At 36.3% G+C, this 17,821-nt stretch overlaps 1 protein-coding gene and 1 long non-coding RNA gene across 3 annotated transcripts in view; one reads left to right on the forward strand and one right to left on the reverse strand.

Moving 5' to 3' along the window:
* LOC110834387 (uncharacterized) overlaps positions 1 to 17,821 on the forward strand; it is a 148,822-nt gene that overhangs the window by 74,552 nt on the left and 56,449 nt on the right. Inside the window, exon 4 of one of the 2 annotated variants that reach the window (XM_022073489.2) lies at positions 7,142 to 8,274. The exons of the other annotated variant lie outside the window; for it this stretch is intronic. Coding sequence (XP_021929181.1) covers positions 7,142 to 7,431 — 290 coding nt within the window. The 3' untranslated portion in view covers positions 7,432 to 8,274. Of the gene's footprint in view, positions 1 to 7,141; positions 8,275 to 17,821 lie in introns of those variants that run through there. 2 annotated transcript variants of the gene reach the window in all.
* LOC147872118 (uncharacterized) overlaps positions 8,668 to 17,821 on the reverse strand; it is a 47,095-nt gene continuing 37,941 nt past the window's right edge. Inside the window, exons 2-3 of the long non-coding RNA XR_015537789.1 lie at positions 11,632 to 12,002; positions 8,668 to 9,681 (exon numbers count right to left, since the gene is read on the reverse strand). This is a non-coding gene — a long non-coding RNA (uncharacterized LOC147872118). The remainder of the gene's footprint in view (positions 9,682 to 11,631; positions 12,003 to 17,821) is intronic.

Raw genomic sequence — 17,821 nt, forward strand, 5'->3', positions numbered from 1 at the left:
TTATGCTGGCGTCTTCTTATGAACCTTAATGAAAGCAAAATACACGTAAGCGGTGACGTAGTGAAGGTGGAGGCGGGCCTAACTGCCTCTTTTGCATTACGGGATTACGGGATGTGAGACTAGGACCACGTAACCACAGTGCTGTTCGTATCGTAGCACTATAATAGTTTTACGCCCGAGGTTGCATGTGCCAACTTCGCTCGCACGCACGCAAAACTACACTTTATAATGTTTCAAAGACAAGACGTAACCAGCGGAGCCGTCTTCATTTGTGTCTGCCAGATTATCTTTTAGCCTGCGCTTTGTTGCTGTGTTTAAAGAAGGTTAAAGACTTCTTTATATGAATCTCACAGAACAAGTACGTAAATTTGAATAATTTACATAAGTAAAGCTGTGTGATTTGGCGCAAATAGCTTTCAAAGCTGAACCGCCTCTAAACCAACAGATATAGAAAGTATAGCAGGTTCTATGGCAGAAAAATATTTGGAAAAGGAGCAGACGTGTATACAGTTAAGTGGTCAAGTAATATTTAATTAAAACGATAATAGTTTTATGAAGTAGTTTCATTTCATCGGTAATGAACCTTCTACTTACATAAACGACGGAAATTTCATGACTACCTGAGCTAATATCAGCTTCTCATGAAGAAGTCTACATCTTGAGGTTAGTACGTAAGTTAACCCTGAAATAAATGGAACGAACCTATTCTTTCTGTTCAGTCAGAATGCTGGTTGATTAATTTGTAAGTTAATTTATTTCTGTGGTTCAAGAACCTAAGTTATGCAGCTTTCAAATATTTATAAATATATGTAAGAGCCGGATTTGAAGTTTTCACGGCTTTTAATCAGAAGATGGCGGTCTTCTACTTAAAAGCCTCTCAAAGTAAGTCAGTGTGTTCACTGATACAGTAATAACTCCTTTCAGTGGTCGAATATGTTCTATTGACAATAACACTGCAGAGTATGCTAATTTATTTTATGGACTAATACTCTTCACATTAGGTCAGTGGTTTACAATATGTTAATACGTTTCAATATTCAAATGTTGCATGACAAAATAATATTACTCGCTTTACGAGCTATTTCCTGATTACGTCTGTGAGTAGGTTCATATTTCATTCGTCACATGTTCACTGTTTCTATTAGAAGCCTGATTAAGACGATGACACTTTAGGAACAAAACAAAAACACTTTTAAATTGAAGCCCGTTCGTGTGCCCAGTGATTATCAGTGTTCAGTGACGATGTTCAGCGAATGTTTGTCATATAGTTTCATCATCACCTTATCATGAGCACTCACAGCTAATCAGTTATCTGATTCATCAATCATAATCTATCAACGACATTGTTCTGGAAAAAGTAGAAATGTAATTACTAACTTAATGAGTAATTCAGCTTATCTGGAGTACAAGCTGTCTGACCGGCGGAGATCCAGTTGGTCAAACAATCGAAGTATCAGTCTTTGCTGACAGTTTGCATATGAGAAGCGCATTACATTATGCAGCAGTTGGTACTCTCCTTTCGTAATTAATCTCGTGCGTCAGACGGAGAACGTTACCCGTTGTTACCATCGGACAGCGTAGCTTTAGACTATTGGATTCATTGATTCGAATGTCAAGGTGATGTCAGTTGAGACAAAATTAGTAACGTAAATAGAAGGAAGGGGCTAAATGTGTTCGAAAATGCAAAATTTCTAAGGAGTATTTTTGATGTTGAACGTCACGTGGACTTGCAGTTAGACACCACCATTTCGAAAAAAATGTCTCCATCGTCGTTGCTGAATTTTAAGATAGAAAAATATAAAATGTCTCTTGTACCTTTCTGTATGTGTCTTCAATTGTCAGTGAATATGACGTCAGAGATACTTATTTACTTTCAATACCGGGAACTTGTTAGCCTACTTGTGGAGCTGTTCGCTACTCACGTATTGTTAACCTGGTATTACCATTTCAGTCCCACGCTGCTGACACATAAACTGTTGTGTTTGAATTTAAAACAATGGGCTCTCTGTAGCAGTCTCGGTGAAGATGGGTAGTTTATATTCGGATGTTCTAATTGTAGGAGTTTCTGAAAAGAAAACCACGCCTACACGTTGGTTCAAATGCCCCCCCCCCCCTTTGCAGTCGGAAACACATATCTGTTGTAATGCTGAACTTGGTGTAATTTTTTTATATATAAATGCAAAATCTAAAGAAAAACTAGGAAAGGTATTTGCCTTCCATTAAATCTGCCTATGAAAGGAGAAATTCGCTTCGAAGAGAGCAAGGCCGATGAGTTTACTGTTAGAATATGTTATAATTCAGACACAAATGTTAATAAGGACTGAATAATTTATCTTAGATGTATTTATTGAGATTTTAATTTGTCATTGGTCTTCTCACGTTAAGTTCTTATAAAGAGTCTATCAAGAACAGTTGTACATATTGAGAAGGTAAGGATTTGGAAGACGTTCATCATCGTCTGTATGAAGGTACTGCTTCAGAAATCGTCTGAAGAGACTATGGGAAATTATGAATTACATCTAAATTATTTGGGTTTTTTTCATATATATTAACTTGTTGGAATTTACTGAATGATATTATGTTATTTATAAAATTATAGACATATTTTTTATATTTTCAGCATAGAGTAGAATATCCTAGAACTAAAAATCGTTTTCTAAAAATTATCTTAATAAGATGTAAAAATTATGTGGTTTAATAATAATATAACATTATTTAAATAATAATTTCGGTGCAAGAAATGGCTACTAACTGTTTTGTCTTTTATTTAGATTAATGTTACAGCCTTGTTGTTTTATATAATGCTTTAATTAGGTCAAAGCTTGAGTATGCCTCGGTCGTTTGGAATAATCTTACACAGACAGATTCTAATAAATTAGAAAATATTCAAAGAAAATTTGCCAGTTTATGCAATTACCGATTTTTCCAGTTTAATATCCCCCGAAAATATGAACTGATCCTATCTACTTTAAATTTTAGAACACTTTATTCCAGACGACGACACCTCGATGCGTTATTTCTTATTAATGTATTTAAGGGCAAAATAAATTGCCATTCCATTATGGACGCTGTTGGTTTACGTGTGCCGGCGAGGCAAATAAGAGAATTTTCTACTTTTAGTGCGAGCAGTGCACTAAGGCATAGTCCTTCAGCCAGGTGCGTCATCGCTGCAAATGACGTATGTAAATCTTTGGACGTATTTAGCACAAACATTATCTCCCTTGAGCGAACGTTCTCAACAAGGGAAATGATCTAGCTTGGTTATCTGTCTTTTTATATTTTTTAAAGTTTTACAATTATATTAGTGTTCCCTACGTGGATTATTTTGTTTTTATTTATATTCCTTCATTTTTTTCTCTGTGTTAATATTGTTTCTATTTTGGGTTTGCCTGTACTTGGCAGTTATATTTAATACTGTATATTTATAAGTTTAGTTAATCCGTTTGTGTAAGATTTTTAATTTTTATTTCACTATTATTGTATATATTATCAGTGTTTGCCTGTTATTGGCTTCTTGCTGTTGGCAAACACGTAAATAAATTAATTGAATTGAATTGAATTGAAATAATAACCATGAAAACAGTTCCGTAAAGGGAACAGTACACTTCTTTCTCCTTAGCTACATCATATAATGCTCGTTAAGTTATCGTGGCAGATAAGCGAACTCTCTTTTATCAGTCCTGAAGAGAATGTGCTGGTTATTACAGCAACAATTACATTACAGTCACGCCCAATGGGATACATAAGTATCAGCTGTCAATATCATGGACAGCTGTGAAGTGCTAATTGATGTTTTCAATTAGTAACACCCATCCATGTTGCTGTAGTTACACAGAGAGGCATTGTTATGTTCTGATGCCATAGAAATCAATTCTAAATAACTGTTCAGTTTTGTATATGAGACTTGGATATTGAACAATAAATAAAGTTCAGGTAATATAAATGGCACATATTCGTAATTTTTCTATTAGCGATAATTTTATCTGCTCTTATTATTATAATTACTCACGTGATTCACTTGTTAGCAATAATTTATTCCGGAGATTTTATTGTTATATAAATTATATACTATCTGCGTATTTTTTTATAGATTGCACAGATTGTTTTTTTTTCTCTGGTAGTTATAACAGAGTAGATAAATTGTGTTCTCTCTTTATTTTTTCGTCAGTATTTGAGTTGCTAATGAATGTGCCCCTGAATTTATTTATGTCTGACCCCCAAATGCGTTACAGTTTTGTAAAATTGGATCTGATTAGAAAATTGCACGTTAAGAATGGCGAGAAAATTTAAAAGTAGTATTTAAAATATTTTTATTGATAAGTGTGACAAAGCTCCATATAAAACTTGTATTTCTTACTTATCCTCGCTTTAATTACGAAATCTACAAAGAGTTAACACTTATACATCTTTCTGTTGCGCTCTGTAGAAGTGCATGTACATAGAAGGCCATTGAATGATTATCAATCAAGCTTGGCTTATAGGTAGATTTTACTTCATATATTAAGGGCATGATTGTAACTGACATTCTTTTCTGTTCCATGTGTCGCGAAGTGAAAAAGGTTTTAAATATTCGATTTTATATTATCAACTCTAGTGCTACTGGTGTTAATTATAGTCATCTACTTTCATAAGACAGACCGCTTTCTTTTGAAGATGTGCCGCTATAATTACGTAGAAACCCCGGATTTGTTTTCAAATTAACTACTTAAAGAAACAAAGTGACTTAATGGATGACGATAGGTGAGTAACAGTGATAAATAACCAGACATATTTTGAAGAAGTAAACAGATTGGGGAGGGGCAGTGTTGGAATTAGCGCTACCCCCTGACACAACAGGAGAGGGGGCAGAAGTACGGTATTTTCTCACGTATTTCCCTCGAGTGATCAAAGGAAGGGTTTCCAGTTTTCTCTTTTGAGCAGAAGTCTCTAATACCGCTTTATTGCGGTATAGAAATTATACGTATAAAAGGAAATTTTGATAGTTAATGGTTTGCCATTAGAACGTGGATGTTTGAAATACTTTGTCTGGGATCTCGGCTTCTCTCTGTCTGCTTTGGAGTAGTAATCGTAGAATTCTTAGCCTTAAATGTCTGGAATTTATGACTCCTCATGCTTTCAGTACCAGCGTCTTGAAACGTTTTTGTTAGATTCTTACGTAAGGGAAGTGTCCTTTCGAGAACTCTTCTCCGAAACAAGTTTCTTCAACACTTGCACCAACTGGAGAAATGTTTTAATCAAGTTGATATCTGAAAGAAAGTGTATTTTACTTTATAGTAATCGCATGGAATTTAGTTTCACAAGTTAGAGTTCTTCAATGGAGCAGTCAATGTTTTACGACTTAGTAAACAATATAAATCTTATTCACAATTATTCATGGATATTCGGTCTGTTTAAAGTGAAGTGGCACGTGAGTGTGGAATAAGTTAAACTGACTCAGAAAAATGTCCAGTAACAGGCTTTTGTAAACAGTGTAATGGACATCAAGCTTTTATATAAAGACTCTTCTCCTTGGAGTTAGTTTGTAATTATAAAATGGATGCCTTCCGAGTTATTGAGCCGTGTAGTCCGGTAGAAGTTTACCGACGTTTCGGAGGTTCTTGCTGCCTCACTTATCAAGGACGTCTGAAACTTCGGTAAATTTCTACAAGATTACACGGAACAACAATCCGGAAGACAGCCATTTTCAAACTCACCGCCGTGAAAACCTCAAACCCTACTTTTTATTGTACTTCATTTTCTGTGTAATCTGAAATATGGTAGGCCTATCCTAACCACTTAAATCCTTACACTTATCAGATAATTTAATTACCTTATAAGTTGAAGATTTCTGTCTTCTGGGTTGTTGCGCTGTGTAGTATGGTCGATGTTAACCAACGTTTCAGACGTCATACTGCCTCCGTCATCAGGGCGAATATCAGACTACACAGCGCAACAACCCAGAAGACAGAAATCTTCATACTCACCCGCTGTGAAAACCTCAAATCATACCGTACAAGTTTTAACTGACGTTTCCGTACAATTAATTTTGTTGGTTGATATATTTAAGTTACATTTGTAGTGATATTTAATTCTTGTTAAACTCAGAATTTAACATTCTTTTTCCTTCAGTTACTTCTCTTAATTTGACCTTCTACACAATGAAGAAAATCATCATCAACTTCGTACTTTTCTGACTTTCTGGCTCTCGGTATAAGCCGTCGACCTGCAAAGCATTGCCATCGCATTCGAATGCTTATACTTTTTACTACCTGAAGCTGCAGTTCATCGTAGCTTCATGTTACTTGAGCATGATAGACTTTTTCTTCCAAGCTTCCTTTCATTACTGAAAGCTCTTCCTTCAATCTCAACAGCTTCCAACTCTTCTCAACTGACAGGTAAGTAGCTCATCTTTCATTCAGATACGTTACTGCCTTTTGCTAATTTCTTAAACGTTACATTAACCCGTTACTTAATACTTCACTCTTTATACTGGTTGAAAGTTGAGTGGTAACATAAATGCAACGCCTTCTTTGTCTGAGTAAATATTAACGTTTTATTATTCCCATAGTTTCCTGTTTTACTTGATATCTGTCTCTCAAGTACTTCTGCTGTGCGCGATAATTAAAGGAGTCCCTGTGACATATGTGACCCGGGAAGTCACGTACTGCACTAACAGCAGACCGAAAAACGTCGTGCTTTGTATGATGTAATGTAAATTTTGATTGTAATGCGATTAACGCTGTAAGTTATAAAATTTTAAGTAATGACAAAACAAATGAATAAATAACGATGTTACGTAAGAGCAGAAAGCAATAACGACGTGAAAAATGTCTTTGTATTAACGAGGAATGTTTATTAGTCAGGAATAGGGAGTTACGCATGCGTACATCACTTTCCGCCAAGCCGCTTACGTCACAAGTATTTATCTGTCGCACGTATAGTAGGTGTTTTCCCACAAGTAACTTCTTTCAGTTTTGTAAGTTTGATTTAAAGTATTATAATTTAGTGAAATTGTGAATCAAATGTTGTTCTCCAGAGTAGTCACAATACTTCTGTTTTATTTATAAAATATTCAGAGTAACAGTACATATCATAAATCATTACTGTTGGTATAACATTATTGTTAAACATTTCTGATCACGCAATTTTATTTCTGTTTCAGGACAATCCTCAGATTCGGAAGATGATTTTGATGATGAAGATGATGATGAAAACTACAGCGAAGCTAATAACTCTTTCCATGACCGCGAAATAGTGTTGGCTGGATACGAATTCTGCCACAAAGAAGCTCTGAGGTTTCTCGTGGAAGAGGAACATTTGGGACCAGAGCATCCTGCAGTGCGGGAACTTACTGCTCATTTGTCTTCCCGTAGGAACACAATAGACTGTTCTCAGGTTCTGGCCAATTATTTGATGCTGTCCTCCCCTTCTGCAGATTCCATAAATGTGTAGTTCAGACATATGATCGATTTTATTGCGGATTTCAAATGGAAAGTCTGCTATAATTTTAAGATTCTTTACAAAATAATGATCTCCCTATACTTCCAAGTGATCTGGTGTTTGAATCTAATAGCACATTTTGATTTGATTTCTGTAGTAAAACGCATGAAAATACATATGCATCGCGATGCGCTCCCAGATATCCAGGCAGGCGTGGGAGGTTAAATTTTAATTTGCAACATTTTCGTTCTCGAAATGTAAGTGAACGACTACAAATTTACCTGTAATTCACCCTGGAATCTACATTTTGACCCAAGTATGATTAACGCGCTCAAATCTTTTTGAACAGAACTTATCGTGTTATTTGTTTAAATTATACAATTAACAATATTATAAGTACGTCTACAATTTGCCTAGTCGTGGATGACATGAAAATTAATAGGATTACTGCCTTCTTTATCAACGACAAAGTTCTTAAGTACTTCGACAACTTCATATCACATACTACAACCTCTTTAACTATACGATGCGATGCGTAGGGCACAGCTCAGCTCTACTATATTTATTATTATTAATACGTACAAGAGAACCAAAGTCATTCATTCTTTAATATATTTCCTGCCTTTACACTCGATTATAAATCACTGGATAGCAAATAGTTTGATGAGTAAACTTTCATTATTATACCAAGGGTAAAAATAGGCACCGGGCTAAGTTAACAGGATGGAGGCTGATGTGCGATCGGATTTCTGGAGTCCTGGAAGTTTATAATGGTGGAAGACGTGTTTGGTGTGAAAAATAATCTAGTCATTTGAAATACTTAGTCATAGTAATAGTAAGACTTCCTCTTTTTATTGAAAACATTATTTTCAGTATTACAGTATATTTCTGTAGTAACTAGGATTAAGTAGATGTTAAGATATTGCAATTCACTTAAAATAAATATTTCTGCAAAAAATACCATAAACTACAGATCATATTTCATGGACCAATTTTGTGTCTAAACATTTAAGTTTCTGTAGTGGTAGTTTTGCATTGTCTCACATACATATAATAATATTGTATCATTTTATAATTCAAAAGGAATAAATATTTTTTAAATTAATAGTACTTAATTTTTAATTCTGTTTCCTTTATGTGTTTTGCTTGACTGATTTAAAATGTGGAAGCGATTATTATCTATCAAACTATTATGTAGACTAGAACAAAGTGTACTTAAATGTACTTAATCTATATTAATAAAATTTAGTTACAATCACGTGCATTTGTTTTGTTATCCTTTGACTAGTTTGTGATACGTATACCCAACACATCTATGTATCACGTTGCACACTGATCGATGTTATTAGCTTGGAGTCACTGAAAATCGTAACACCGAAGTGACTAGGATATTACAAATATTTCTTAACTAAAGCGAGACTATAACTTGGCGTTGTAAAAACATGATATTGGTATAATTAATCTACCACTGCCAGTTATTTATAGGATAATGGACAGTGCCTAAATAATATTGATAAGACAGGAGCTTAGTCTTATATATAATTGAATATCAACTTTAATGTCTTCGTGGTAATGATTAAAGTGTGAATAGTATCATTTCGATTTTTATTGCATTAACTTCCTTTAGTGTTGCACAATTAAGCATAATATTGACTAGAAAATCTACATGATAAACTATCCATGAAAGTACATTTACAAATATTCTTAAATGAAAGATTAATTTATGTTTATCAAAGTATACGAGATAGGGCCTTGAAATTTTCACCATTGATTCGCAACATTATGAAAGTAAATCAGACGAAACTCTTGGACAGTATTTACAAGATGCGACCTAGGTATAAATATATATTAAGTAGATGCTTAAAAATTAAAGAGAAATATATTCTTAAAGGGTCATATGTTGCCTGTTGTTTCCACCGTAAATCTGAGAAGCTGAAGGGTCCAAATTATGACGTTTTTCTGGGCTACTAGCTGTACTGTAAGTCACAACCCTTGTAAGCAGCCAGTATAAGCCTAGATCTCTGTGTGGCCGTGCATTTGTTCCCCCCCATCACATCCAGAAGGCGTTGGTATTCTAGATGGGCTTGGCGTTTCTTCAGATGTTGTGCAAGTCCACCGACAATTGGGTCGCTCGGAGCTAACTTCTCGGTGTTAACTAGATACAACACTGCCTCTTCTGCGCATGCGTGGTAACCCGCTAACTCCACGTCATTGTGACTTGGCGATATGACCGATGACTCTGATGCAGGAATCATTGCAGACCTGCCAAAATGTAAGGTTAATTTTATACGACAGAATCGGAGATTTCAGGTTATCAAGAATCGAACATTAGTTTAGAAGTTTTGTTTCAGGAAATAAGGACGATAAGGCAGAACCAATAGAAGAAAGTACAACGCTGTTTAAAATAATTGAGATCTTATTGAAAAAAATGAAACTTTATTAATACAGGTTTTGTATTGGAACAGACTTTTAGTGATCTGCATACTTTCACTCAACGAAACAAGCACCATACTAAATTATCGTCTTTTATTGACATAATTCACCTTCAAGTATATTACCCCCTGAAACCGAATTGAAGACAAGATTCAGAGGTAACATCCGTCAGATATGCTGAATAGATGATAATCATGATTATTATACTTCAGTACTACGATCAAGTCAGTGCCTTGCTATAGGCCATAAACATCACACCAGAAACCTGGCAGTACTGATGCTACTGCACCTTCTGTAAACAGATAATCTACCCTGATAGGCGCAAGCGAGTAGGAAACCTCTAATTTACCTAATTTAAATCTTTAAGACATTGATCACGTCCTAGAATAGGTTTAACAAGAGTTTTATACGAGCCTATTATCTTCTGTGTGGCGCACTGTTACTTCTATTTTAATTTATAACTCGCAACTCACGGAATCCAGACATGGAATTTTTGCCCTTAGCAGCATGAACCCTTTGGGAAACAAATATGACTGGTGAGAAATATCCATACATATGTTAATTTTTGCTTTGTCATAACGAGTATTGAACTGAACTGTCCATGACCTGAAGTCTGATCATAACGATCAATTTTTGTTAATATTATTGTAAATGGATATTGAAGAAGGCCAAAATTAATTTTTGAAACTTACGTTCTGTGTAAGCTATAAAATCATTTCTTGAAACTTCTTCGTAAGTAGGATTTGAGGTTTTCACGGTGGTTAGTCTGAAGATGGCTGTCTTCAGGGTTGTAGCGCCGGGTAGTCTTGTAGAAGTTTACCGACGTTTCAGAGGTCCTTACTGCCCCCATCATCATTGCCAGAAGACAGCCATCTTCGAATCGCTTCGTAAATATTTCAGATAAGCTCATAGAAGTGTTCGTGTTCTTAAATAAGTGATTGAAAGTTGTAAAAATTCGTTGATTATTATAGAAATTGAAATGTTTCTATATATTTATAAGATTTTCTAATATCACATTTAATTAAAATCGGGTATCGACTCTTGACTTAATTCATGCTTACGGTAGAAGATGACCACGCTCTGCGTCATATCAGACACGCATGAACACGCCTTACGTATTCTCACAATGGTTTTGTTTATCGCTGCTGTACGTCGCATGAGAAGCAGTTTTCAGCGTTTACATCTTAGCTGCGTGCGGTAAGATTAATTTCAAGGTCACGTGAAGGCCCAGTAAATTTTATATAACCAGAAAGCAAAAGTCGTCTGCATTCTAATGTCTTCATATTATCAGTGCTCTTAATCTTCGTCACGTTACAAGGATTTATCTTTCGTTTTGTGTCGAAAAATCTAACCTCATTTTCCCAGTACATTTCATGGCGCTGGATTTGTTTTTGATAAGATTTAGTGGTTGAGTAAACAGTAGTAGCCTTACAATACCTCCCACGATCCATATCTCTATAGATTGATACGCTCGTGAATCTCAGGGGTGTCAAGTCAGTTACAACCTTACAACGTGGTAAAGATGTTCAAAAGAATGAAATCAGAGTTGGTCTGTGCTAATTAATATTTTATACATCTCATGTTATTTATGAAAGGTATTCTTTAGCCATAAGATATTATAAAAATTTAAAATAATATCTGATTGTAATAAGGGGTGAGGATATGGAATTTGCTTGAGTAAAAGCACTGAAAAAATCGATCAAAATAGAAGGTAACTAAATTGACATTCGAACCGGGTGCCTCCAAAAAAGAAGTCTTATATGTTAACAGTGGACATACCTGCTCGTTAAAATTTTAGGGGTGACTTTTGTCTTGGGATGGAGAGGAGAAGATTCAGTACTGCCAGACGTTCAGTGTTATGAATCGATGGGCCGATGTTGTCCACTCCCGGTAGTACCTCTGTTCCATTCAACACCAAGTACAGCCGTCATACGCCACTGCATAAACCCTGAGATTATTGCTCCGCCACTGACAGCATAAGAAATAACCGTCCTTTTGTTTTAGTGATGTCCAAGGTCAGAGATAGTTCATCTTTTTTCTTCTTAGCAAAATGCCAACAGACGTCGAAATTTCACAATTGATACCCCTGATTCAGGCCCCATTCAACGGCATTGAAGACACCCCTCGGCTTCTGCCTACCAAGTCCGCATCTGTAAAGTAAAATAAAATGAAACGAGATAAAATAAAGATCATAAAGGTTAAGGGGGAAAACATTTTTTCTATTTAGAGGCACAGTCTTCTACTGAAAGGTCTTCTCACATATGACGTACTATCGCAGCATTTCAAGTGCCCCTCACTGCGATATTATAATTTATGAACTGTTTTACCCTCTTTGGTCTATTCCCCTTACAGTAGAAACGAATTGACCCCCCTGGGTTAGAAACAATGTTTTTGAAAACGAATCCTTTTTTTTCCATTTCTCATGATTTGTTCTGCGATTGTGTGGCGCTGTTGCTTGGTAACTCATGGCGAAGTGTTGCTGGTTCAGGTTTTAAATTATTCTAATTGGCGGTGAATGTCGGCAAGTAACGCGAGAGGGGATCCTCAAAAAGGGGTATTTGTGCACCATAATTTTATTATTTTGATATATTTAATTTAGAGAGTGTATCAAGAATGTTTGATGTGACTGCTTATGAATTAATATTTCTGCTCTCGCGTTGTTGTTCGTGTTTGGGAGACCCATTTTGTGAACTTTGAGTTTACTTCTGTAATCTCCTGTTATTAAGACATTCTGCCATTCGTCAATTTTCGTAATCTGTAACACTAAAAATTTAGATTGATATAATGTAATCATCAGTAGCATCATGAACTTTGCAGGATCAGTCTAAATTATATGTAAATTATATTGTAAGTTGTATTTCGTGTTCCTGTCTTAACAAAGTCCAGGCCAGTTGGAAGAAAGGCGAATAGTACCCAGTGGGCAGAGCCCTGGGACGGTCCCAGAGCCTGTCTGGACGGAGTGGCGAGGAGAAATATCGAGTTAAGTAATTCCAAATTATGACAGCAAATATAACCGGTATAGGAGTCTGGTAAAACATATGAAAAGAATGCATAGGAAGGATACATCTTATCCTATCTGCTTTTTAGAGTTCGTAATCCATTCCTGTGGACGACCATTTTGAAGGTGAATTATGGCCAATATGAGTAAAAAATTGTGACTTTTCACCAATAGCGGTTTCTTGAGTGGTTGAACCAGCATCTGATAGTGACTTTATCTTCATAGACGTTCCGCCATTAACGAAAATGACTGTTCACACTCCTTCTCAAAAACTTCCACCACACTTGATTGTATCGATATTCTGTATCGCTGAGCCTTCACAGGATAACGGCTTAAGTAGCGCTTTCAAGAATAAAAGTTTTAACGGTTTCATAAGAAAATTTACAATTACTGAAAGCAGAACGATTAAATGTTTCGGAAACTGCTCTCGTGTTGTCTGTTTTTTTTTCAGAATTGTAAAGATTAAGGCAGGCCAGTACAGGAGTTACACAAAAAATTGTGGCATTAAAATGGATCTGAAAGAAATATTGTGTAGGTATTTGAATTTCATTCATTTGAATTAGGATAAGCGGCCTCGAAGAATGTGGTAATGAACCTTCAGAGAGAATTTTTTAAGCTGAGGGACTATCAGCTTCTCAAGAAGGACGTTCCTCCGTCGACATGAAATGAAGACACAGAGGACAGTTCTGGCCTTACTCACTTACCATCTCCATCGTCTTCCAGTGTAAGATTCACAGTACCCTTTGGAGTTTCTCAGAACGGTTATTAAGCAGATTATATTTCCTCAGTTTGTTACTTATAATGTTTTACCTTAACCTTCACTAAATAAAACAAAATACGATAACATTTACATTTTCGGCTCATGAAAATTACTTTGTCCCTCGAAGACTGTGGTGTAACACATCATATCAGTTTAGTATTTTCGATATTATTTTGGATAATGATCAAATGATCGAGTGAAACTGTGTTCTCACACGTAGAATGAAGTTTGTGTTTTGTTATAGATTTGAATAATAATACTCGGAAGCTTACTTTACATAATGGTTATTAGAGTGTAAACTTTACTGACACAAAACAAGCAACTTCCTCGTATGGTAATAATTTGGAGTTCATTGGTTACTCCACTTAGGTAACACTGTTGTTTAAGAAATCCACAGTCCAACGGCGAATGCAACTTCTCGAGTTTACAGTATATATATATATATATATATATATATATATATATATATATATATATAATTGATAAATACCAATTGAGTAGATTTACATTTGACAGACGACTCTCGATTCGAATCTCGGCTTAGTTACAGGATATCCTGTCTGATATTTTGTGGTTTTTCTTCACTCAGCCAAAGCCAATGATCAGAGAGTTATTTGGATCAAGCTACTACATCCGCCTTCCAAATCCTCTTACGTTGTCGGCATTCAGGATTATACGTCATTCTCATTCAACTGTCTTTAATATCTTTCGATAAGAGTTTCTTCCAAAAACTTAAGATTCAGTCTGTAGTCTGGTAGACGTTTACTGACAATACGTACTCACTGCCTCCATCATCAGGGCAGTAAGCACCTCTTAAACATAAATAAACTATTACCAAAATACACGGCTCAGCACCCCAGCAGACATTCATATTTATAATAAGAGTTCATCTCGACGCGTCATTTAATAAACTATAAATGAATAATACATCAGTTCGCAACAAATGCTACTATTTGCAATGTTATTGCAGTAAACTTTGTATTAAGTTGCATGTGATTTCTAGTGTATGCATTGACCAGGCTTTGAATAAAACATCATTGTACATAAATATGTTACGCCATTTGTGTGTCGTATGAATAATTGAGGTTACATTACGCATAATGCAATCTCATTTCCTAAGTGAAATTATACGCTTATTATCAGAGTCGTTATATATACTATCTTACACAGTAACCTAGTGACATGTTTTCTTTGTTTTGTTTCGACTGGAGACGTGTTACATTTACGTCTGCAGTTTGCAATGCCGTTATAGGCATCAACTTCTCACGAAGGACTAGACTCCATTAAGTTCGTAAGACTTGAGGTTCTCACAGCGGTGAGTATGAAGATTTCCGTCTTCTGGGTTGTTGCGCCCTGATGACGGAGGCAGTATGACCTCTGAAACGTTGGAAAACATCGACCAGACTACACGGCGCAACAACCCAGAAGACAGAAATCTTCATACTCTGATGATGGAGGCAGTATGACCTCTGAAACGTTTGTTAACATCGACCAGACCACACAGCGCAACAACCCAGAAGACAGAAATCTTCATACTCTGATGATGGAGGCAGTATGACCTCTGAAACGTTGGTTAACATCGACCAGACTACACAGCGCAACAACCCAGAAGACAGAAATCTTCATACTCATCGCCCTGATGACGGAGGCAGTATGACCTCTGAAACGTTGGTAAACATCGACCAGACTACACGGCGCAACAACCCAGAAGACAGAAATCTTCATACTCATCGCCCTGATGACGGAGGCAGTAGGACCTCTGAAACGTTGGTAAACATCGACCAGACTACACAACGCAACAACCCAGAAGACAGAAATCTTCATATTCATCGCCCTGATGATGGAGGCAGTATGACCTTTGAAACGTTGGTAAACATCGACTAGACTACACAGCGCAACAACCCAGAAGACAGGATATTCATACTCATCGCCCTGATGACGGAGGCAGTATGACCTCTGAAACGTTGGTAAACATCGACCAGACTACACAGCGCAACAACCCAGAAGACATAAATCTTCATACTCTGATGACGGAGGCAGTATGACCTCTGAAAAGTTGGTAAACATCGACCAGACTACACAGCGCAACAACCCAGAAGACGGAAATCTCCATTAAGTTCGTTAGTCTTGATGTGTTTACATTTGCACTTATAGTTTATGATAGTACTCAGATGTACTTTATGCCCTTTTATCAATATTATTGTTGTTTTGACCCCCAGTATATATCACGGGGTCAGCCCAACCCAATCCATCCCTTCCTAGCCTTTTAGCGTACAAGCTTCTCGACTACCGAACAATGCCCGACATAATTAGTGGGCATCACGATCGTGCTTTGTTCCCTTTGTTGGAGGTGGGTTCGCTCATTATTCCAATGCGGCCACCCTCAAGTGTTTACATAACTAAATGATCCGAATTGACTCGAACTCTTTCATTTTTATGTACTACACCCCTACCAATTTCTCACCTCTTCTTTATTTTTAAAGGATAAGGATGGTTCAATATAATGAATATCTCATTTGTAAAGCTGCATTGTCATCAAGATTTTTCTGATAGTTTCTTTTTTAATTTTGAGTCCTCCTTTTTCACGCTTCCTATCACCGCCATTTGAGAATCTATTCATTGTTGATTATTTCCGTTCCGATATTCTTTTGTTCGGCGTTATCTCCGTGGCTGAAACCCCCGTAGCGTGTAACGCATGCGCGAAAGGTGCTAAGTAGTCCACGGGGAGCCTGACTTTGATAACATTTAAGGTTAAGGATGACTTGCAGTATAGATTTTTCTTTTATTATTATGTATAAAAAGACTTTTTCCTTGATAGAAGTTTTGAAAGCGTGGAATAGATAATTTTCTCCCTCAAAATCCACTCACGTCTCTTTATACTTATAAATTTTTATAGCCTTAGGAAATGTGATGGGAGTTTTTGTGCACTTATATGGTAGATTTCGTGGTGAGAGGGAAAGATTTATGTTGGTTCTGAATTTTACACAGTGTTCGTTGGAAGGAGAATGTATGGCACAACCTAATTTTGTGGGCAGAAAATATAACCATAGGTTCTGATATAAAATATACGTATATCAGTATAGTTTATTGTCTTCAAAGTCCTAATTTAATTTCTTTCTGTTTTAAAAGGACGCGTTCTATAATACTTTTAATGCAGTTTTAAAACAGCTTAAACGTTTATAGGGAAGGAAAGATTGAAACACATTTTGTTGTATAATATCAAAAATAACTTCAAACAAAAAGGATAAGATGACTAGATTTATCTGACTCAGAAAAGGATGGGTTTTTGTGACAGTAGTGGGACTTAGGGTTTCATAAAATAAGAATAATTTCTTAGTCAGCTAAGAGTCTGCCAGTTTATGGAGTTAAGTCTTCAGTAAAGTAGTCTTTAAGGCTGCTGAAACTACAGAAATCCTGTATATAATCTGCAGAAAAACACAGAATGTCGGCTCATAAAGAAGCAGTCAATTTAGAGTCCCAACTACTTGCTTTATTTCAAGCAGACAGTACCCATCTCCTGACATGTTACTCGCAGATCTGTCCGTACGTTAGATCGTATCGTGGTTGAGCCTGATCTTGTAGACAGTGTCAATCCATATTATGCACGCTGTTTTACATTGTCAGAGAAAAGATGTTTCTTAAGAAGAAAATGCCTTATCCTTTGTCAGGGAGACGAAAGGAAACAAGATGACCGGGTGATCTGTAAACGCCAGGAACAGACAGGCCTGTCTGTGTATAGAATTAGGAAACTGAAAAAGAGCAAGCCCTGGGCTTGCTTACAAAAATGGTACCCTCGAAACATAGAGAAAATGTGGCGGTAATGTAGCGAGTTAAATTGGTAGTGAAATGTTTCTGACCTAACCTCCAAGCTGTCCTTGCTCTTTTCGCCGTCGGCTTTACAAAGCATTTTTCTATATATTTTCTTTTATCGCGCTCTCTTGAAGAAAATTCGCATTATTCTGCGGTCGATTCCTTTCTTCGTCGTCTTATTTTACCATGCACCGGACTCTTTCTTCCTCGAAGGTGATTCCTTCGTTATGAAACCCCAAGGTGTCCAAGTGGACGAAATCTTCTTGTATAATCTGCTACTGTATCTGCACCGCGCATCGTCCTTTGGTCCACTGTATGATCTAAAAGCCACAAGAAATATCTAGACGGAATGAACCTATATCAGAGTTTCGAAACTATTTGTATGTAAGGTCCACACTAAA

The sequence above is a fragment of the Zootermopsis nevadensis genome, unplaced genomic scaffold (genome assembly GCF_977971745.1).
Source record: "Zootermopsis nevadensis isolate Lab colony 2312 unplaced genomic scaffold, Znev_1.0 Znev_ptg000030l, whole genome shotgun sequence".
NCBI lineage: Eukaryota > Metazoa > Arthropoda > Insecta > Blattodea > Termopsidae > Zootermopsis > Zootermopsis nevadensis.